The sequence below is a fragment of the Macrotis lagotis genome, chromosome X, assembly GCF_037893015.1.
Source record: "Macrotis lagotis isolate mMagLag1 chromosome X, bilby.v1.9.chrom.fasta, whole genome shotgun sequence".
Classification (NCBI taxonomy): Eukaryota; Metazoa; Chordata; class Mammalia; order Peramelemorphia; family Peramelidae; genus Macrotis; species Macrotis lagotis.
The window spans coordinates 1,576,501-1,600,410 of NC_133666.1; the positions used below are offsets into that span (position 1 = coordinate 1,576,501).

The 23,910-nt window shown below is 43.8% G+C and overlaps 1 protein-coding gene across 4 annotated transcripts; it reads right to left on the bottom strand.

The window, feature by feature from the left end:
- Positions 1-396: 396 nt before the first annotated feature.
- On the bottom strand, positions 397-18,504 carry FAM3A (FAM3 metabolism regulating signaling molecule A). Of its 4 annotated transcripts, XM_074199561.1 has the most exons (10): positions 18,319-18,504; positions 13,839-13,952; positions 13,424-13,447; positions 12,736-12,807; positions 12,156-12,279; positions 11,928-11,986; positions 10,576-10,626; positions 9,704-9,788; positions 9,466-9,592; positions 397-9,209 (listed from the first exon to the last, which is right to left on the bottom strand). In XM_074199561.1, the coding sequence occupies exons 1-10, from the start codon at positions 18,329-18,331 to the stop codon at positions 9,111-9,113; spliced, it is 768 nt and encodes a 255-aa protein (XP_074055662.1). In that variant the 5' UTR covers positions 18,332-18,504; the 3' UTR covers positions 397-9,110. The 4 variants fall into 4 exon arrangements, with proteins under 4 accessions (XP_074055662.1, XP_074055661.1, XP_074055664.1 ...); XM_074199560.1 differs by lacking the exon at positions 18,319-18,504 and having other exon boundaries at positions 13,839-14,709; XM_074199563.1 differs by lacking the exon at positions 12,736-12,807 and having other exon boundaries at positions 398-9,209; positions 18,319-18,499.
- Positions 18,505-23,910: the final 5,406 nt, after the last annotated feature.

Here is a 23,910-nt window from a genome sequence, read left to right on the forward strand (position 1 = left end):
ATTCCAGATAAGATGACGAATTATCAGCCTTCACTAAACTTCAAGTTTCCAGGTTGAAATCTTTTTTTCTTAAAACAATGCAAAACCACAAAAAGGGTTCTTAACAATTTATCTTAATGGATTTTACATGTCTGGTTTACAAGTTTATTTACTTTTACTCAAATATACTCACATCAATCTCAGAAAGAAAATGAGATTCTTGGGGCAGCTAGGTGGCGCAGTGGATAGAGCACTGGCCCTGGAGTCAGGAGTACCTGGGTTCAAATCTGACCTCAGACACTTAATAATTACCTAGCTGTGTGGCCTCGGGCAAGCCACTTAACCCCATTTGTCTTACAAAAAAAAAAAAACCTAAAAAAAAAAGGAAACGAGATTCTTCAGGAATTTAAACTTGTACATAGGGTCATTTTAAAACCTTAATGTAACTCTTACTTGGAATGGCAAAAAATGCCTTTAATATTAACATAATGCCAAATTGATTCAGTCTCATATGGCAAACTTCCACTTGAAAATAGATCTATTGTTATGAGGGCTATCTGCAATACCATCACTTGATTGCAATGAATTAAGTTACAGATCGAAAAGTTTAGTAGGCCCTACTATGTAAATATTGTTACAAAACTCTCTTCTGACAGTGTTTGTCTTTCTTAAGAGAAACAAATATTCCTGGTGTTACAAGGACAATCACCCCAAACCTTAAACCATACATCTGTTGTGAACCTGTAAAATGACAGAGGTATCTTTTTTTTAAGGATTTTGCAAGGCAAATGGGGTTAAGTGGCTTGCCCGAGGCCACACAGCTAGGTAATTATTAAGTGTCTGAGGCCAGATTTGAACCCAGGTACTCCTGATTCCAGGGCCGGTGCTCTATCTACTGTGCCACCTAGCCGCCCCCAGAGGTATCTTTCTTACCCCACCTTAAAGCAAAAATAAAATTTTAAAAGTAGAATTTATCAAATCTAAGTTAGTATAAAATAATTTTAAGTATTATAATAAGTAATAAAATAAATCCCACAAAGTTCTTCACATGCAATACATCCCAATTATCACAAAACTTCTAAGTATCTTCATTGCAGGAAAGGGGTTTACAAAAGGAAGGATTTATTGGTTTAAGAAGGGAGATCATATCTAAATTACTCTGATCACAAATGCCAAAGTTTTACCAAGGTCTTAAGATTTATTCAAATATAATTTTTCTTTGTCTGCATAGAGGGCTTATTTGAATAGCACTGACAAATTCGCTATCTTCCATCTTAACTTATCTAAATACATCCTTAGATGGAACAAGTTTGACGGTTTAAATGACCCAATTTCTCCCCATCCTGTGCAAGGAGTTTGCCAGAATTTTATAACACTGATACTTTTTTTTTTGCAAGGCAAATGGGGTTAAGTGGCTTGCCCGAGGCCACACAGCTAGGTAATTATTAAGTGTGTGAGGTCAGATTTGAACCCAGGTACTCCTGACTCCAGGACCGGTGCTTTATCCGCTATGCCACCTAGCTGCCCCCAACACTGATACTCTTGCAACAGGGTTAGATTTTCTATTTTCTCCCCTCTGTAAAATTCTCAAGGTGACTCCCAAGAATTCAGTTCAGAGATGAGGGAATTAAGGAACTTAAAAGGTGATTGATCTCATCTCAAGAAACTGAAAAATGAGATGGGGATAGGGGTGGATGTTGCCTTGAGCAATGGAAGAAACATGGTCAAAGTGAACAATTTAATTATAAAACAAAATTTCCCTGTCCCAATTTTCCTCTATTATATTCCCCAGTAACTCCAACGAACAAATTCACAATTTTTCATGTGGACAAATACCCTTAAGTCAAATCCCTTTCAAATATTGGCTTTAGAGGGTGACATCACATGGTTAACCTTTTCATTAGCAATGAATTAAAATGACCCAAATCAAGTGGCTTAAATATTGTTAAATGCCCATTCAGATTTTCTTACAGAATTTGTCTCAAAAATGTTGGATAATTATGAAGTAGTTACATTTAATGAAAAGGATAACAAAAAGCATAAATGAAATTAAAGTTCAATTTTGCATTTTTTTTTCTTTTTAAACCTAAGGGGATTTTCCTTTCCCAAAGTTCCAGGTCTCTTATCCTCCCGTTTTCCATCACTACAAGAACTTCTAAGAGCATGCAGTGGGCTATGGTACCATAGAACTGCACCAGTGGGTCTCTGGCTACTCCAAGAATATTAGGTTGTTTAAAATTTCTTTAGGACTGGTCAGAGAAAACCCAATAAGGGTCATTACTTTAGGGTCAGATACAGTGTTGTGATGAACACCCCAATTTTAAATTCCCAAATGTTTAGTTTATTTGAGGATATATTCTTTTACTAATAATTCTAGCTGTTCTATTTACCAATATTTCTTAATATTATTTCAAAACCAAAATTATGCATTTTTCAAACTTTAAAAACTCCTTAAGTTAGTTCTATGTATTTTCAATTTACAGAAGATCTTACAGAGATCAGTTCTGATAGTTATCTAATTGAAGAGATAATAAAAAAATGAACATTCACAGAGCAATGGCCAACCTTATAGCCATGTGACCTAAAACTGTGCTTCTGTTTTCTCCTTAGATAATCACCTCAACCACCTTTCTTTGTATAGCATATAAATTTCTCAGTGCCAAAATACCTAATATTAGGTAGCTCTGGTGGAATAAACTATAATTTGGTATTGGAGCTTAAGCCTAAGAGAGGCCTTGAGATATAGAAATACAAACCTGCAAAAAAAATTCCTGCCATAAACTTGGGACAATTCCTTCTTACTCACCTGTCCCTGCAAAGTGGAAGATGCTTTTCTTTATCATGGTTCCTGCCTCATTCCCAGACTAGCCCCTAAATGAGAATTGCCTCTTCCTCTGGGATCTCCCCTGCAACTCCTAGATTCTTAGTTGACTCTCCCAACTCTTTCCTCTGGGAAAACAGCAGGTTAAAGATGCTAACATTTAGCTATCTATTCATTAACGAGGGTCAGATTCTTTTACTTCAATTCATCCTGTTCTCCCTAAGACTTTCAGCTGAACTGTCTCCCATTTGAAGTTAAACCATTCCATGCTTTTCATACTCTAGCTTGGCCTAGAACTTGAAATCTTAAGAGCAGATGATATCTACAATTCCCTATCAATTTCCCAGTTATCTTGCAAAAGCCCAAAAGAATAAGAGGAGGCTTCCTATTTTTAGACCATTTGTTTTAGTGAGACTGAGACGAGGATCAACTAAAATTGCACTTGGATTTCTCTACATACAGAGCCTCAGTCTTAGCCTTCTGGGTCACACTTTTCCCAAGCATTCACTGTTTCTGGAGTTCATTATGTTTCAGACAATTGGTTGCTAGAGAGTTTGCCTAAGTAGCAGTGTGCTGTTAGGATTTTAATTTTATCTCAATGATCACATCTGAGCACAACTTAATTCAGTTCAAATCTGGATTCCATAATTCCAGGAGGCATATATAACTTCAATTTGGATTTACAGTTGTCATGTAAAATGTTTTAAAATTTCCTTTTATTTACTTTCTAACATGCTTATGTTAAACATACCTTTCTTATGGTTTAGAAATCCCAAACTTTTCCCAGCTTCCATTTTTTTAATCCTTTTTATTTTCAAAGTCTTTCTAAATCCATTTTACAAATTTTCTTTTTAAATATTTTTTAATGTACTGCTTAACCATGTTCAGAGTCATTATTAGATCTTATATTTACAGTGAAATAATAATTAAATTTTAAAAACTTGCCTAATACTAGTAAGATACAGCAGTAAGAGATGAGAAAGATATGGAATGGCAATTCTCAGATGCATAAACTTTATTTAAAATAAACATAAATTACTTTACACAAATAGAATGAGATCTAAATAACTGAGCAAATATAAAGCATCTCTGACGTACCACCTCACATCTCTCAGATTAGCCAATATGACCAGAAAGGACAATGATCAGTGTTGGAAGGGATGTGGGAAATCTGGGACACTAATACATTGTTGGTGGAGCTGTGAACCCATCCAAACTTTCTGGAGAGAAATTTGGAACTATGTCCAAAGGGCAACGAAAATGTGCATACCCTTTGATCCAGCAATACAACTACTGGGTCTATACACCGAAGAGATGATGAAAAGGGGTAAAAACATCACTTGTACAAAAATATTCATAGCAGCCCTGTTCGTGGTGGCAAAGAATTGGAAATCAAGTCAATGTCCTTCCATTGGGGAATGGCTTAGCAAACTGTGGTCTATGTATGTCATGGAACACTATTGTTCTATTAGAAACCAGGAGGGATGGGAATTCAGGGAAGCCTGGAGGGATTTGCATGAACTGATGCTGAGTGAGAGGAGCAGAACCAGGAAAACACTGTCCACCCTAACAGCAACATGGGGGTGATGTTCAACCTTGAAGGACTTGCTCATTCCATCAGTGCAACAATCAGGGACAATTTTGGGCTGTCTGCAGTGGAGAATACCATCTGTATCCAGATAAAGAGCTGTGGGGTTTGAACAAAGTTCAAGGACTATTCCCTTTAATTTAGGGGGAAAAAAAGATATTGTCAGATCTTGCTATCTCTTATACCTTTTGTTTCTTCCTTAAGGATATCATTTCTCTCTCATCACATTCAATTTGGATCATTGTACAACATGGAAACAAAGTAAAGACTGATAAATTGCTTTCTGTTGGGGGGGGGAAGATTGGGGGGAAAATTGTAAAACTCAAAATAAATAAAATATTTTAAAGTCTTTTACAGTGGAGTATCATTATAATGTTGCTGCTAACTGTATACATTGTTTCCCTGTTTCTGTCCAATTTGCATCGATTTATATAAAAATCTTCACAAGTTTTTGGGAGACTATCCTGCTTTATGTCTTTTATAGCCTCATATTATTCCATCACAATACCACTACAGCTTGTTCAGTCATTCCCCAATTGATGAGAATCCCCTTGATTTTCAGTTTTTGACATCAATGGATAGAGGGGATAGAGTGCTAGGCCTGAGTCAGACTCCTTTCTGACTCTTACGAGCTGTTTTACCTTTAGCATATTACTTAACCCCGTTTGCCTCAGTTTCTGAAAATGAACTGGAGAAGGAAATGTCACTCCAGTATCTTTGCAAAGAAAACTTGTAAGTGGAGTTTGGACATGACTGGAAAAACAACAAAAATATATTTTTGTGCAAATAGGTCCTTTCCCCTTTTCCTTGATCTCTTTGTGATACAGCTCTAGTGGTGTTATAGCTGGGTCAAAGGGTATGCACTGTTCGATTGCCTTAGGACATAGTTCCAAATTATTCTCCAGAATGGTTAAATCAGTTCCCAATTTCACCACCAGTACATTAGTCTTGTTTTTGCACATCCCCTCCAGGATTTGTCCTTTTCCTTCTGTCAGGTTAACCAATCTGATAGGCATGAGGTGGTATCTCAGAATTTTTCATTTGTATTTCTCTATTCAACAGCGATTTAGAGCAGTTTTATATGACTAAACAGCTGTGATTTTTTTCTTCTGAAAACTGCCTGTTCATATCATTTGACCAATATATCAATTGAGGAATGGTCCTTTCTTTTTGCAAATTTGACTTATTTCCTATCTGAGAAATGAAGCCTTTCTCAGAGATGTTTACTGTAAAACAAATTTGGCCCCACTTTCCTGTTTTCCTTCTAATTTTGGCTGCATTCGTTTTGTTTGAGCAAAAGTTTATATAATTTCATGAAGTCAAAATTATTTACTTCCTGTAATCCTTACTATCTCTTGTTTGGTCATAAATTCTTCCATTATCCATAAATCAGACAGGTACATTTTTAACAGGTCCCCCTTATTATGATATCACCTTTTATGTGTAAATCATTTATTCATTTTGACCTTTTCTTGGTATACAGTATGAGATGTTGGTCTATGACTAGTTTTTACAGAACTACTTTCCAGTTTTCTCAGCAGTTTTTGTCAAATAGTGAATTATTGTTGCAAAAAGCTAGGATCTTTGGCTTTACCAAACACTAGATTACTGTGGTCATTTACTCCTATATAGCATATACCTAATCTATCCCACTGACCGACTCTTCATTTCCTAGCCAAGACTAAAATTGTTTTCTTGATTAATGTGGTTTGAAATCATTCCCTTGATGACTGCTTTGCCAGTTGCATTTTATTATTGTTTTTCCTAGCTCCACGAAAAGAATTCTTTGGTAGTTTGATTGGTATGGCACTGAAGAAGTAAATTAATCATGTCAGATATCAGTTCAGCCTACCCATGAGCAAGATTTCTCCATTCATATCTGACTTTATCAGAAGTGTTTTGTAATTATGTTTATATAATCCTGGGTTTGTCTTGGCAGTTATACTCCAAAGTATTTTATAGTGTCTGCAGTTATTTTATTTTTAGGTAGGCTTTTTTGGGAAGGCAAATGGGGTTAAGTGGCTTGCCCAAGGCCACACAGCTAGGTAATTATTAAACGTCTGAGGCTGGATTTGAACTCAGGTATTCCTGACTCCAGGACCGGCACTCCATCCACTGTGTCACCTAGCTACCCACTCCTCTGCAGTTATTTTAAATGAAACTTCTATGTTCCTGCTAGGTTTTGATGGTAATACAGAGAAAAATGTTGACAATTTATATTGGTTTATTTTATATCTTGCAGCTTTGCCAATGTGGTTTTAATTTTTCTTTTTTTATGATTGTTTTTTTTTATTGTATTTGGGGCAGTGGGGTTAAGTGGCTTGCCCAAGGTCACACAGCTAGGTATTTACGAAGTGTCTGAGGTTGGATTTGAACTTGGGTCCTCCCAACTCTAGGGTCAGTGCTCTATCTACTTGCACCACCTAGCTGCCCCATAGCTAGCATTTCTAACAAAATATTGGTGGTGAGGATAGATACCCTTGCTTCACCCCTGATGTTATTGAGGTTTCCAGTTTATGCTCTAGAGAAAGTGCCTTTTTAAATACTAGTTGTCATCTTAAGATTTCAATTCTTCTTATGCTTTCTAATGCTCTGATAGGAATGGGTATTATATTCTCATCAATTGGCTTTCCCCCCATCTATTCATGCTTCCATATCGAACCAGTTCCACATCCTGAGTTTAAGTCTGATCTGGTATATGATCTTCGTGATATGTACTTATAATCTCCTTGACAGTGATTCATATTTGTATCAACATTTATTAGGGAAACTGGCCTAGAGTTTTGTTTTTGCTCTGCCTGGTTTAGATTTCAAAACCATATTTGTCATAGAAGTAGGATTCATTCTTTACTTTTTTCAAATAGTTTATATAGTATTAGAATTGTTCTTTAAATGTTTGGTAGAATTCTCTTCTAAATTCATCAGTTCGATTGTTAGCTCTTCCAAGAGGTCTTTCCAGATTTCCTCCCTCCTCCCCACTTTGTATTTGCTTACTTGTCCTTGTAAATGGGCTGCATCCTCCAGGGAGAATACATTTCCTTTGGGGTAGGGGTAGGGACTATCTCATTTCTCAGTCTTTAGTGTCTGGCACACCATGGGCATTTGAAGCTTTTTGACTAAAGGGTCACTTTTCCCCTCCTTAAGGACTGGGGGTGGGGGTGGTCCCTGAGCTCTGCCTGGAGAAGAGCAGGTAAAACAGAACCTTTTCTGACAACATACTTGGCTATGAAGAGCCCAAGAATACAGGCCAGTGAGAGATCCTGATCCCATAGGAGCCGAAGCTGGTACCATCTAATTGGGTCTTCGTGGCCTCATTCTTAGGTGTGTAGGTAGAAAGGATGGGGGATATCTGCTCACCTAGGGAGCAGAAGTGAGAGCAGGTATCACAGAAATACTCTGAACATTCTACCATTGACCAGGCTGTTAACTTGAGGGATAGGCAAGGTCACCACTCCTATGACCAGATGGTACTATGTTACCTAAGATGTCTAGGATGGTAGATTCAGGCTACCTGAGATGTAGTGGAGCCAGCTAGCATATATAGATTCGTCTAAATCTATTTGTGACCTGTGTACTTGGTTGACCGTCTATATGATATGCTTGAGGAAAATGGCATGTCATTTACAGATCACCTCTGAAGGCTTGTGAATTGCAGGGAAAACCAGAGGGCTGGGCCCTTTGGATTTTGAGAGCACAAGAGAATCCTGCTCAAAGAAGTGTGGAGAAGGCCTCTAAGCATTCAAAAGAGAATCCTGAGAGTTGGGAGCCACAAAGAGCAATCCCTGGACACCTCAGCCGGTTGTAAAGCCAGACTAAGATGGAGGGTGGCTTCCTGAGGATTATCCTCATCTCTGATACCTCAATGATAAAGGACTCTTGGGGAACCTAGGGGACTGGGACTCTTTCTTGCCTAGTAAAGTCAAAGAAATGCCCTTCAGAGGGGAATTTCTTAAAGATGGGTGCCCCTGTTTCCCCTTCCCTGGTGCCCCACTCTAGCTATCTGCTTACCTAGCTAGCAATATGAAGCAGCCCCAGGCATCAATTAGAAATTCAGTTTATTAAAGGTAATTCTAAATTAACTATGAAGGAGTGCATATATCCTGAATTTGAAGAAAAAGTGATGGGACTAGGGAATGTGGGGGTGGGGCAGAGCTCTTGTGTCCACCCCAAAGTCATGCCATTCCTCCTGGACCCTGCTAGACCAGATAGAAAATTCCTGCCTATGAGGGGCCAATGGCCTCTGGGAACCAGGGTAAGAGTGGGCAAGAAGACTGCACAAGCCAAAGGCCTGAAGAGGATGCGTTGGGGAGAAGAGAAGGGCAAGAAGGGGGAGAGCCTTGGCTACACTACGAGCCCAACTTGGCTAGACCAGGGTATATATGTGAATGGGGTGCGAGGGGGGAATGTGATTGAGTGACTGAGTCCCCTCCTACTGGGACCTAACTATCCCACCACCTGTTACATTCAATTTCCAAGAGAGCTGGAGTGATCTGGAAAAAAGTGCAAGAGAGGATTCCTGGAAGGAGTAAGGCACTGGGGGAAGGGGCCTGAAAATTCTGCTCTTGCATTGGGGAGCAGGCACCAGGTGGGCCTCATTCCCCACCTTGAGATGCCTTTCTCCAGGGAGGGCCCAAACACGAGGCCCACTTGGGCAACTCACCAGGCCATGCCTGCTGTGAGGTAAGGATGGAGGGAGAGGGGAGAGAGAGGCAGCACAACGGCTCATTGGGTGCCCACTGTCCGTTGAGGGATGCAGCCTTCGAGCTCCAGGGCCTCCGGCCAGCCCTCATACTTGTTGGTGTTCTTGCTGTTCTTCACATGCTGTGGAGCAGTCACGAGGAAAGGGAATGATGGAGAAGGAACCCTTGGATGGGCATCCCTAATTAGCAAAGGGCCCAGGGCAACTTATCTTCCCCTCTGGAAAATAGGCTTCATTTTGGCCTCCTTTCTAGGGGAGCTTAGGAGTGGAGAAGGAGGGGGAAATCCAGACTCTAGCTCCAGTGGAATAGGCCCCCGGCCTAAAGGGGGAGCCAGCTAGAGTCATTCCGGGCAGGGTGGGGGGAATGACCCTACAGACCTGCTCAAAGGGACTCTTGTCCTGAACTCCTTTGGCACCGACAAACACCCAGCTGTCCCGGAAGGCCAGTTCCTTAGCATTAGTGCTGCCAAGTTCACTGAAGATTTTCCTCGTTTCATCATTCATCCTGTAACAGAAAAGTAAAAAAATCTGGGGCTTGGGGAGTGGAGATGGCTACAAGAAGGTCAAATGGGGAATGGAGAGGTAGAGGCAAGAGCTCAGCTCAAAAGCTTCTTACTTGGTGGCTGGGTCATCATAGGAAGCCACAAACACCAGTGTCCCTTCGTGGAGCGGCCGGATGAACTTCAGTAAATCATTAACATCTGGGGGAGAGGAGAGGAGAGATACACTCACAAGATACCATCTGAGTTCTCCCTTGGGGACACTGGAAACCACTCAGTGGAGCCTCCTACGGGAGAGGTGAAGTGCCGTTCGGAGAGTTGGCGTGACAAAAGCTACTCGAGGCCAGGTCTTGGTGCTCCCACTCTCCAGAAGTTCCCTTGGGGAACCCTCCACCCAAGACATGGGATTGTTCACCCCCCTTTGCCCTCCCATCCCACTGTTCTGCATGGGCACCATACATAAACATTACTTTCACAGCAGCACTTTTAGGATTAGTACTCACTGCCAGGTTGATGGCTGACCATATCGTGGTACCTAAATGTACCTTTGGCAGCAATAAATGATTGTTTGGAGGTCTGTGTGCACTGGCAGAGGCTAAAGAATGTCCAGTTCCCAGAGGAATGGAGCAAAGGCCTCGGGAAACTGAGCTCTGAGCAACTGAAAAACTCAATGCTTCCCGAGAATACAGTGACACCCATATCTCTTCTCTTGGCAGGTGGGAGCAATTAGAGCAGGTAACAGTTACTGGGTATCTTTGCTTAATTGTTTTTCTGTGTCACAAAACCAGGGAGGATTCCACTGCAAAGAGGGGAAGAGGGGACCTTTCTAGAAACAACTGTGATATAAAAACCCAAAGGGGCATCAGCAGAATATATTTGCGAGACCTGGTCATTGTGACAAATGATTGCAAAAGGAAAGACAAAAAATGAGGGGTGATCTTCTCTCCAACCCATCTGGAGCTCTTAAGGGAAGGGAGGTCTCACTCACCTCCAGCCCACATATCAAAGGATCTGGCTTCAAGGAGTTCTCCATTGACTCCTGCAATGGGAAGGTGACAGGGTTAGGGCCTACAACACCCCCGAGGGGCCAAAGGGCACCCAGTTGCTCAGAAGACAGAACTAATGAATCTTCAGAAGATGGAGCTCGGAGTTTAGACCTCTCTTAGGAGTCTTTGGCAGCAAATACTTGTGAGAAACATGGGGAGCATGAAGAAGGAACCCCTAGGACTATCATAAGCAGCAGTCAGAGCTCTCTTGACAAACCATATCCAATACAGTGAAGCTGACATGGGCCGAATGTAGTGTGTCTAAGATGGTGATTCAGCATGATCTGGGGACAGGCTTTGGAGAAGATTTAAAAACCTTCCCCTGGATCCTGGCCCAGAACTTAGACCAGGTGGGTTCAGGTGGCTGAGACCCTCGAGGAGTGTTCAAGTCGCTCCTGGGTGGTGTGGGTTGTGTTGTATTAGTGAATGAGTATGTGGCCCTGTGATGGGTTTTTGGCTGGACAATGAAGCCCAGAAGAGCTAAAAGGTTGGACACCCCAGCTCCAGACAATTCCCTTTCCCCTGCCAGCCAGGTCCCTTTTCATTCTTAAAAGCTGGGCTGAAAAGCTACCTCCTCTATGAAGTTATCTCTCATGACCTTTCCATTACCACAAAACTGTCTTGATTCTCACTATTGAAATCTTTGTTAGGCAGAGCCCCTACCCCCAATCCAAGCTTTTGGTTGACACCCTGTCAAGAGTCTGCCCTCCAGTCCCCACCCTCATTTCTAAGGAATCCAGGAGAAAGGGTATGAACACAAGGCAAGTATTGCCATTCCTGAAAGGGAAGAAAGGAAGGGCCTCCCGATGAAGATGGGGAGGAAATGTACTACCAATCTCATTTGGTCTTTGAGAGAGGCTTGTGAGCCATAGGCCCCAAAGGGCCTGGTAACAAGGTGGACAACATAGAACCTAAGGGAAGGTGGGAGCTCATTTGTTCTGGATTTTAAATAAAGCCCATTCCACACTCAGTGACTTGTTTGCCCAGAGCACTGGAAGGGCAACCGAGGGTTCCGTGGAGAAGTAGTCAAACAAGCCAGCCACCATAATGGAAAAGTGCAAAAGCCAGAGATTTTGAAAAAAAACCTCCCAATTAAAACTGCAGAGACAATGGTCCAAATGACACACGTGAAAGAACAGCAAGGTCACACCGCAGACACTATTTGGAGGCTCCTTTCCCTTCCACAGGAGATAGGGTGGGGGTTCCTTTTACCCTTCTCTCTTTTCTGGGTTCCTTGTATGGGATGTAGTCCCAGAGACCGCCAAGTCCAGAATGGAATGGGCTAGGGACTCACCATTCACCAGGGCAATGTTCAGCCCACGTCCAACATTGTCCTTTACACTGCTCATTAGCCTGGGGAACAGAACAGTCACACCTGTGACAGGGAAGAGGGAGAGACAGAGGAAAAAACCTATTCCTCTCTCTGAACCCTCTCCCAACTTTGGGTTTCATCCTCCCTCCCATCTATCACTCCTCCCGGCTATTCCCAGCCCCTGTTGACTAGCCCCTCAAATTTTCTCACATCTTATCCTCGAGGCAGATCTTAGGTCCGATAACATTGGCGGCCCCACTGACCACACGGAAGGCCAAGTGCTGTTCGGGACATGGTTGGGGCAGGCCACACTTATACTTCCTGGCCCGGGGCTCTGGGCAGAGACAGTGGTAGGTACAGTGTGAGCAACTACAGGGCTCAGGGACATGGAGCAGAGATGCCTAGTCAGCTGCCCCAGCCTCAGCAGCCTCAATGATTCATGGCAAGTGCCAGCAGCACCAGGAGCAGGAAAGCAGAGGGTCAGGGAAAAGAGAGCAAAAAGAGAGACCCCAAAACACAGGAAGGACCTGGAATGGGGCAGCAGTAGGCAGGCCAGGAGACTAGGGAAATGAAAGAAAGGTAGAAAAGGAAATTGTGAGGAAGGGGGAGGGGCTGGGTCTAGACAGGGCACTGAGAGGAAGGGTACTGACTGATCCCTTGGAAGCTGGTCTGTTACTCCTGATGAAGGAGCCTCCCCCACCCCTGCCCCTCTGTTCCCACCCCGACTGCCTTTCTTGGAAGAGGTCAGGGTTCTTTCTGTGCCCAAGCAAACTCACGCAGACACACTCACTGTCATGCCTGGCAGGGCGGCTGGCCTCAGGGCTGGGCTGGACAGACCACAGGGAGAAGGCCCTTTCTGCTACTGATAGGAGAAGAGAAACGGGGAGGGGAGTAGGGATAGCGACAGAGAGGATAGGATGGGACAGTCTGTGAAACAGTTGGCGTTAGCACTCAAGGTAAGTAATACCTGGCAGCAGGGAACCAGATGACAGACAATAGGGGTCACAGGGTACAAGCAGGAAAGGGCAGGCAAGGAGGCCACGTCTATTCCGGTCTCCCACCCCAAATTCCAGAGCAGAGATGAAAGGTGGACGTGAAAAGTGGGCTTCCAGGATACCTCTCGGCTCTGCCCTTGATGCTTCTGGGTTCTTCCCCCCCCCCCCAAGAAATCAAGGACAAAATTCCCACCTAGGGGTGCAAGAGAAAAGAGAATTCTGATTTCTCACAGACCAGTACCCCCAAAAAGTCTAAGTCAAAGAGCCCCTGGGGATCTTTCCAGTGTATCTGATGTGGGCAAAGCCCCTGGTGCCAGCCCTCCTTGTGCTGAGAGAAGAAAGCAAGAGCAGTTTTCTCCTCCCTTCCCTAAGTGCCCACTGGGGCAGAGGGGGCACTTCTGGGCATGAGAGAAGTCTGTGCTGCCACCACCATGCATCACAAGAGGACAAGGAATACAGGGAAGGGGCCACCTACCTACCTACCTGTTGTGACGGCATTCTCAGGACCTGTGCAAGGGTGGGGGGGGGGGGGAGAGAGGGAACAGTGTTACACCCCAACCAGAAGCAGACCCTTCTCCTGCCTGCTGAGGAGGTACCGACTCACGTCCTCCTCCTCAGCACTTGAGCTGAGGGAGTCCCATTCGAAAGGATGTGCTCAGTCACTTTCCCAGGTCCTGGGATCTCTCCCCCAAAATGCCCTCTCCCAATGCCATGCAACACTTTCTCTTTGACTCGGTCTAAGAGAGTAGCCTAGAGAAGTCCACTTGACAAATCAGAACCTGGAATCTGGAGAGTGCACTGCTAGATGTCCAAGTGGATATTTGGGGAAAGAGACAAAACATGGAACTGGGCTGAAAGGAGCTACCTAAGCAGGCCCCAGAGGAAAAGGCACACTCACTGCTGAAGAGTTGTTGCAGCCGAGAGAAGCCAGTGCCATGGGTCCCTAGAAGGATGCTGCCCATGATCCAGGTGAGGCCAGCGGTCAGGATCAGCACCACGATGCGCAGTGGGCCTGAAGACAGAGCCATAGTGGTCCTGGAATCAGATCTGAGCAGGAATAGGCCTCACCCAGGGCTTCTTGGAAATGTGCTACAGATATCACTGTCTCCCCAGACAAATCCTTTCACTGTGGAACTCTGGCACAAATTGTCTCCCCACCCTACCTTCCCTTAGGATCCATCTCTTTAGCATCTCAGGACCTTGAAGACAGATCCCATCTCCTTTTGTTTTCTTCAGGTTAAACATCTCGAATTTGATCACTCAGACAGCCTAAGATTCAGTCCCTCTGGTATCCTAATTTACTTCTTTGGAGCATCGGCTCCAGTGGTTTGGGGTCTTTTTGGGAAGTAGTGCACCAGAAGTAAACACAGGACTCCTGATGGAGCCATAACATAGGGACTATCTATTCCATCCCTTCTTTCAGCCCCTGGCCATGTGTCTCAGAGCCCCCAAAACATACAGCTTTTGGGGGCTGCCACTTACCCTGCCAACCTAAGCTACATATCCAGGCCTGCCTTAGGTCACACCACACTGCCCACATTTGGCACTCACCCGATAAGGCAAAGAGAAAGAAGTCTAATTATCAAGCTTGGATGCAAAGAGAAATGAGAAGCAACTCCCTCTCTCCTTCTCTCCCTGCATAACAGATTCAGTGGATTACAGGGCAGAGAACACCACTCATACTGTCAGTCAAATTGCTTCTCTGTTTTATCCTTGCTACAAGGGATGGTTCTCTTCAGAAGGGAGAGGAAGAGGTACATTTGGAAATAAAAATGATCTAACAGTAAAAATCCCACCCTCCCCCACCCCCTTCCTATTTCATCATCTCTAACGAGCACACTTTTCCCAGGCTTCTGGGATTTCTTTTATTCCCAATCTAGGCATCTGCTGCAAAGCAAATATCACTTAAAAGTCATTCTTTTCCTAAAGATTTATTAAAAATGCTCAAGAGGAGCATGTTAGTCAGTTGGTCTAGCATTGCCAAGGCAACCAGACAGGTCTCAAAACTCAATAAATCTAGGAGCTTTTGAGGGGTGAATGAATCAAATGTTTGACCAAATATAACCGGCAATTGATGTTAGAAATATCCAAGTGGTCCTTGGCAGGAAAAAAGTTCCTCATCTCTGCTCTAGACGATGTCTCAGTTTTGTTCTCAAGACGGACAGCGCATCAAATACCTTACTAAAATCCAATGAAGTTTATGCTTCCCCAAAGGCCATGGGGTTAGTCTGGCTCACTAGCTTCTAGGGGCAACTGGTCCAGGCTAGACTGAGAAAATCCAATACTGTTTTGGTATGTTATATTTGATGCCACTGTGGAACTGATTCTAGTCTGTAGAACCTAAGTCCTATTCTCTGGCTGAGAGGGAAGAAACTCAGGTCTTCAAAAATTCAATCTTCTGAGGTGGCTAGGTGGCGCAGTGGATAGAGCACTGGCCTTGGAGTCAGGAGTACCTGAGTTCAAATCTGGCCTCAGACACTTAATAATTACCTAGCTGTGTGGCCTTGGGCAAGCCACTAAACCCCATTGCCTTGCAAAAACTAAAAAAAAAAAAAAATTCAATCTTCCCATCTCAATGACACTTTTCTTATTGATAACTTTTAATTAAAGGAAAACTGAGTAAAAAGAGAAGTCAATCACTTTCTTGAGAGATTACACGTTCAGTGTTTTCACAAAACATTTTCTTTCAAAGGGAAGTGTTATCTGAGGACCACCTACAAAGCACTCTAATCCAAGGAAATTTGTTATCTTGGTTCCAATCCAGTACATCTCTTATCTCTATCAGGCCAGTATCCCAGGAAATAGAGGATTTTAGTAGAGGAAATCTGTTATCTACCATTAGTGATTTCTGCCAGATCCAGGACAATATCGACCAAAGTAGCTCAGAGGAGGAGGAGGAGGGATTGTTCACAGGCCACATTCCAGCCTTTCAACCAAGCATGCTGTCCTTGTCCCTGATTCTGGAAGTCCTTTAATCAATCATATTGTTCCCCCCCCCCCACTTATTAACTTGTTCTTTGTTCTAGGGTTATGAAAAGGGGCTTCTCTCCTCCAGGTCTTTGAACTCAGAGGAAGCCACTGACCTTTATTAATAAATTTGTTCTTTACTAATAAATTGATTGTGTTCAGTGTTTGGAACTCTCTTGACATGAGACATGACTGGACACAGAGAATGGCCTGTGTAGGACCTCTCATCTACATCTCACCCTCAAGCTGGTGCTATAGTGCTCCCTAGATTCATAGGCCTACAGTCATCTTGTACTATTCCTTTCTGATGCCTTTCAGGTTGCCTTCATTTAAGGCATTTGAAATGGTTTTAAGTTTCAACTGGATGGATAAGGTAAAAAGAGCAAAATAGGCTATAATCAGTCCACTAACCCTAAATATGTCTCTTTTCAAAATTGCCAGCAGTGTTCTGGATCTCGGGGCGGGGGGGGGGGGGGGGGGGACAAGTCCCAAAGACATAGAGACTTCAAATAGTTGAATAATAGCTGATATAATCCCACTTAAAGCCTTTTCTTCTCTTCTCTGAATGTATCTGGGGCTCACTTTCTCCTTTTTAAGTGGACAACTTATATTAAGAGGAAGTCTCCAAGGTTTCTAACAACTCTCAGGATGAGGAAGATCTTTGAGCCTACTTCTATACCTTTGGAGCAGGACACTAAGATTGAGGGGACCTTCTAGAGGTTAAGGAAGGAAAGCCAGCAAAAGGGAATGACCCTTCATCTCTAAGGGTGGGAATTGGAACTTTTGAATACCTGAACAAAACAGCCCTGGGCACGTTTGGTTTTGTTTTCTTTCACTTGCTGACATGCTCCACCCTAGGCTAGCACTCTCTGCTTCTTTCCCACTTCCAAGGGGTATCATGTCAGGTTTTTTCTGAGTGCCTAGTGTACCCCTTTCCATACTGCTCTCTCTGTATACAACATTGCTTTCCCCCAGGGAATAAATGTCAGTTTCTGGAGGCATGGGGGCAGGCACATGGCAAATGTTTATGAACAAATGAGAGCATTTTGCAATTTTGTTTGGGATTTGTCCCATTCTTCCCTCCTAAATTTGAAAGCTTCAGCCTTTAGCTTGATTGGACCTGGTTCTTGGGGAGCTCTATCCTTAGCAAAACCCTGAGGCCCCCTGAGTTAGGGGCCATTAACGTCCAATTCAGTGGTAAGGCTTCCTTGGAAAAGTTAATCATTGGGGGACTTTCTTCATTTCTCTCCTTCCTAAAATGATTTTCATCCATGCAATCCGGGTTCCTCCAAATAACCAGGATTCAGGGAAGATGCAGAAAAAGTTCTGGAGGTAGACTAGGGAGAGAAACCTTTTCATACTATGAAGATGCAGCTCAAACGGGAGATAACTTAGAAAATATCAGAGAAAGACAACCCAGGGTAGACTTCTGCTCTCTTCAGAGAGTTCTGTGCAGGCAGGGAAAGAGAAGACAACAGCATATGTGGCATGTGCAGCAGAAGGGCTGGGTCTGGAGTCCCAACTGCCCAGGAAGCTCGAGTCACATGTACGGCAGGTATGTCCAGCTGTCTGCCTGTCTGCCTCCCCTTGGGACTCTGGGTTTCCATGTCCCTTTATTTGTAAGGGGAACCGATCACTTCCCAGGAGTCTAGCCACAGCAGAAGAAAGGACAGTCAGGAGGATGATTTCTCACTGCTCCTATGGGTGTCCCTGAAAGCAGTCTAGAACAGACCATAGTCCTTTCAAGCTTGCCTCGGCGGCCCGCTAAGGATGGCCAGATGAGCTCTGCAGGGAAGCTTCCCCTTTGAACCCCCCGTGTGTCCAGCTACGAGACCCCCACCTTCTGGGAGATGCAGGCCCATGGGTTTGGCTGCCTTGGTCCCCCTCCCCTCCTCGTCTTCCTTCTGTCCTCAGTAGGGAGAGGCAGAGGCAGACGGGTTGGCCTTCCCCGGGCCTCCGGCTATGTGCGCCAGGGCTCTGGGCACGGCCAATCCAGGCTCCTGTGGACAGGGGAAGGCAAGACCGCCGCTGCTTTGCACAAGGCCCGGCTCATCTCCGGGGGCGCTTGTTTCCTCGGTCACTGTCGGGGTGCCAGGCTGCCCCCGGGGGAGGCGCCCTCCCCCATCTGTCTCCCTTCCCTCCCAGGGCCCCCTGGCTGAGCATCCCGGGGGCTGTCCCCGGCTCTCTGCGTCTCGTTCGGCTGCGGTTCCCGGGCTCCCATCCCGCCCGAGGCCCCCAGAGCCTGGGCCAGCCGCTGGAGCGGCCCCGCTGCCTGCAGCCGCCCGGCTCTCCTCCGCCGCCTCTCTCGGCCGCAAGCTTGCTGCAAGGCGCGGTCCCGGCGCCCTAGTCCCCCCTTTCCCGCCCCCCCCCCCCCCCGTCCGGCTTCCCGGGAGCCGGCCTCCTCCTCCTACCTGCCACCCTCATGGCTCCGTGCGGGTGAGAGTGCGCCTGCGCCTGTCAGCTTGGGGGGCCGGGGCTGTCAGGCTACGCGCATGCGCCAGCCGCTCTCCGCGGCGACTCGGGAGGAGGAGCGGCTCCGGTGGCTCCGGCCCCCGCCCCGTCGCGGACCGGTTCGGCTGCAGGCGGGGAAAGCGGCCCGCGGGGGACAGTAGAGGGGCGGGCCGGGCACCGCAGCGGGCCGGGGCGGGGATCGGCTTGTGCGCAGGCGCGGGCCCAGCCCGGGCCCAGTGCGCAGGCTCCGGCGCTCCCGGGCCAGTGACCCACAAGCCTCTAGGGCTGGCCGAAGCCGGGGGCCTCTCCTCCCTCCTCCCCGAGTTCTCCCCCACCCCCGTCCCGTGCAGGTGCCGGTGGCGCCTACTAAGTGCTCGGAACCCCAATTCTTAGCTAAGGCACTTCTGCCCCGTCTTCCCTAGAAACCGCGAGATGCGAGACAGAACTGAGGGGACAGAGGGAGCGAAATCTGAGGCCTGCCATGTTGGTGCCCACCAAGCCCGTCCAGCAGTTTTGCATGGACTCCCTGGTGGGCTTCTTCCCCGGCCTGGGTCAGAATGGACGAGGAGCCAATGAGTCGCGGCCTCCTGGCGGCTCTTCGGACTCCACGTTTTGGGTTGCTCTGGGGCCTGGGAAGGCCATTTCCCCCTTTCTAGAATGTCCTAAGGATGAGCATGGACTCGGCCTCCTCTGGGAATAATGAGACCGGTTTCCTGCCTTTTCGGGAGGCTCTGCCTTCTTGTTGCCACCACCATGGAAGTCAGATGTGTGGACGGGACCGGGTTTTCTCACACCAACGAGGGCCGGTCTTCAGATGTATAGCCAGATGGACACAGACCTCGACGAGGGCCGAGGCAAACATTCAGACTCGCGGACCCCAATTAGAGGCTGAGAAATCAAGCTGTGATCAAAATACAGAATTAAAAAAAAATCTCAATTCTCGACACACTGCAGAACACTTTCTAGATCGCATCTTATTGGAGCCTAACAACTCTGGGAGGTAGGGGGTATTGTGGTCCCTCTGGTGAGGGAACTGAGCCAGGGATATGCATCTAGCGGCTTTCAACACGGAGCCGATGGTTTTTATCTACCATTAGCTGTCTCCAAGCCCAGGGTCCCATCCACTGTGCCACCTGGCTTGCTGGTTGAGTAGTATTTAGAGAGCATCCTTCACTAAGGTGGTATAATGCAAACATTTGATAAAAAAAAAAATCCCAACATCCCTCCTCCCCAAAAGAAAAAGAAACCTAAGCAACTGATTCTGCAACATCTATATCCACAGAAGGCAAGGGAATGCAGGCTCAAGCCTAAGAAGCAAAGGAGGAACTCCTATTACCTGACCTCCTCTCCCCAGTTCTGTGATAGAAGAACTCACCAATGATTCTGCTTCAATCTAGCTCAACCTGCAGCCTGGTAAAATTTCCTCAGCTTATTGACATACAATTCATAGGCAAAGCCAGGAACACTTCAAAGGACTTTGTACAGTTTTTTTTTTCAGTTAACCAAAACCTACCTTCTCTCCCTCCCAACTTCCCCTCTCCAAATGAAAAAGAAAAAGGGGGGGGGGCACCTAGGTGCCACAGTAGACAGAATCAAGAGGAATTGAGTTCAAATTTGACTTTAGGCACTTAATACTTAGCTGTGTGACCTTGGACAACTGCATTGCCTTGCAAAAAAGAAAGGAAAACAGAACCTTTGTAACAAACACATACAGTCAAAACAAAACAAATTCCTATGCTGAGCATGTCCAAAAATATGTGTCCCTCTTAACCCTAGATAGGTATAAAAGGCAATCAATAATCTCAAATACTACAGAAAAATGAAGAAGGGAAAGAACTGAAAAAAAGGCCATCAGATTTGCTATTAAAAGAACATAACTCTTTGAAAGAGCAGTTTCAATCAAATGATGAAGTTGGAAGCTAAAGTTCAAGGGGTTGCAAAGTAGTTATGATAGAAATTGTCCAACCATGCACTGATAGGTTCCACTGACAATCATAACAATCAATAACACAGAAATATGAAAACATTTTATGTTCATAACATACATAGCAATATCTACAAAAAACAGTAAGCCCTGAGCAACAGTTTTACATAACCTGAACTAGGTTTTTGCTTATACAGACAGGATGGGTACAAAAGACTTTTACAGAAACCAAAAGTGGAGGGGAATGACTTGCACATCTAAGAACAGAAAGCTGAAGTGGAATATCTATATGAGAAAAAACAAGAAACTAGTCAAAAACACCAGAGATATGAACAATATCTCAAGACAGAATTTAGAAGCAGCAAAAATTAGTTAACATCAGTGCTACAGTTAAAATCTCAACTTGATTTTGCAGACTTTAGCTTTTTATGTGACCTGTTCAACTTAAGAAATTGGTGGTAATACATGAGTCAAAATTGTCTTATCTTATGAATAAAAACAAAGGATGGTATAGGTAAAAAGAAAGAAAGCTTTTTTAATAATCCCTACAAGTGGGAATTCAGGGAAGCCTGGAAAGACTTGCATGAAGTAATGCTAAAAAAGACAAGCAGAACCAGAAAAACTCTGTATACCCTAACAGCAACATGGAGACAATGATCAACCTTGATGGACTTGCTCATTCCATCAGGGCAACAATCAGGGACAATTTGGGGCTATGTGCCATGGAGAATACCATCTGTATCCAGAGAAAGAATTGGGGAGTTTGAACAAAGACCAAAGATTATTACCTTTAATTTAAAAAAAAAACCCCATTATCTTATCATGTAATTTTGCTCTTATACTTTGTTTCTTCCATATGATTTCTCTCTCATCCCATTCAACTTAAATCAATGTATAGCATGGAAATAATGGAAAGACCAACAAACTGTCTGCTATGGGGGGTGGACAGAAGCAAGATTAGGGGAAAAATTGTAAAATTCAAAATAAATAAAATCTTTCTTCAAAAAAAAGAGTCCCTATATACCTCCTTCTCTGTGAATACCATTCTCTTATCTCTCCAGTCAGAATAGGATATCAGTGAGACACTTGCTGTTCAGCAGTTGTTTGTTCTGTGTGAGATAAAAATCCACTTAAAAAGTATTGAGAGACTACTCTGAGCAAAAAAGAAAATAAGTTTATTTACTTTTATCCAAAGAACAACACACTCCAAGTCTGCCAAAGGTAGTGAAGATGAAGGAGCTGCCCCGAATTCACATTGAGTCAAGATTATATGGCCTAATGCCATTCCTTCCTCTTTCCTATCCTCTCTCTCTGTCAACTCATTAGTCTTCAGAGTTACATTCTACTCATGAAAATCTACCCCAGCAACAAAGGAAAGAAGGAAAGGTTTTCATAAAATATTATATCATGATCCAATTGGTGACAACATCAAAAAGACTTTTAGTGATCTTCTGTGTCTATCTAAATGAAATAATGTCTAAGTATACAGTCTTGTGCCATCCTCCTACTCAGCAAAAAATAATCTGATCATCAAACAAGAGGCTTATGAGTTTCTTTGGAATGCATGGTTTTCTCATGGCTAAAGTCTACTTTCCTTCTAGTCAGTAAAAGTAGTCTTATCAAAAGGAGAGTCACCCATCCTGTTTGGAAGGCCAGGGGCTTTTGTCTAGAAGTACTTTAAGAATAATAGTTTGCTTTTTCTTAACCAGGAGAGGACTTCACTAGAAATATTAACCCTGAAATGGTTTTATTGGGAATAGTCCATTCACTTCTATATTCTGGCCCTCAGGCAAATGAGCAGTGGTGACTGGAACCCTGGGAATTTTCCATCCTGACCCTCTTCTTTGTTCTATATACCTGGGGCAGTTTGTGACTACTATGAAGTAACTCATTCAAGGGAAAATGGCAGTCCTTGATTGGGCCATGAAAAGGCCATTCCTAGCCAGCTTTGTGATTTTTCACTTTATGCTCTGTGTAGCCTAATCTCCAAGTGAGTTCATTTCTAACTGGAGCTCCAAACCCATCACTGCCAATTTTAGAGAAAAAAAAAGCATGCATCCACTAATTCTGTCTGAGAGCCATCTCTGAGGTTGGCATTATGGATAAGACAGGTGAGCAGACTCTTTCATGGTAGGGCTGTGACTTGGAACCACAAAATGACCTTTTCTCCTGAAGTTCCAACCCTGAGGGATAGATGAGTCTCTTCTTTATTTTCTGCTCCAACTAGTTCAGTTGAACATTTTTCTTCAAGCTGACTCTGGAGATGGAGACCATGCTGCTGCAGACATGACTCTTCTGTCAGTGACCTATGTATCAGTTAGAATTCAACTAACAATGTGTGAACCTTAAAACTATAAGAACCTTAAATATATAGGGTTAAAATAAAATGACAAAAAATAGAAATTAGACACTTTTAAGTTTTATTCTCTAATCTATAGGTGGAGGCCATTCTAAGGTAATGACCACATGAAACTGTAAAGAAATTGGACTCCATTTAAGAAGAGAGAAAATCATGAACCTAATGGCCTAACAGTAGAAGTTGAGCAATATTGCAACCTAAAAACTGCTCCTAACATATATTATCTGTAGATAATCTCTGTAGAAATTTTTCTCTCGTCTCTTCCTGGGAGGACTGTCTCCTAACATCCTGAGCGTTGTCTCCTTTGTAATTAATGGGGGAGATATCTTGATCTGAATATCCTCTAAAGTAAATGATTCTTTTATCACAGTATAGGTGTGAGAAATTAGTCTTTCACAATTCCTCATTTTGATCACAGCTGATGTTATTACGTTAGCTATAGAGCAACTAAAGAGGTATAGAAAAATGAGGGGCATGTTGGTGGGAGAGATAGCATCTCTTGGAGACCTAGGTCTCCAGAAGAATGGGCAGGCAACAAACATGAGGCCAATCTACAAAAGGGGCATAACAATGTACAGCACATTTACAGAATCAAGGGGAAAGTTACAGAGATCAAAAGAAAAAAGGGGCACTCCCCTTTGATAAAATAACCCATAAAATAAACAAAAACGTGAGAAAAGAGACAATAACATAAATTTCTGATTCACTTCTGCTACTAGTCCATTTCTTCTTTCTTCTAGAGACATCTTTGATGCACTTCTGTTGCTTTAGATGTTGTCAATGAGCAGATTTTTCCAAGTACATTCAGGTTACTAGTAGATATCTTTTCCCCCAATAGAACTTCTTAACCTAAGTTTGAAAACAGGTCAAAACTCATACTTTCTTCACTAGAAATGAAAACACTGGAATTTCTCAGATCATGACACTTTACATTCAGATACAAATAGAAATCAACCTAGTTTTGTTTTTGACATGATTTTGCTCCTTTTCATCATTTATAACCCCATCTGGAGGATTTTATTTCCATGTAACAAAATAAACTTCTACAAAAATGAAATTTATACTGCCAAAGCAAATTTTTTAAAAAATCTATTGAACTGATTTACCATATACATTTAATAACCACTTTCGAACAGAGAGTATCCAAGCAATTTTACAAATAAACAGTTTTAACCTTTGTTAATATTTAAAATGAATCAAAAATCCTTAACTGAATAATGTATTTTTTTCTTTAAAATATTATTTGTTTTTGCTTTTTTTTTTGTTTTG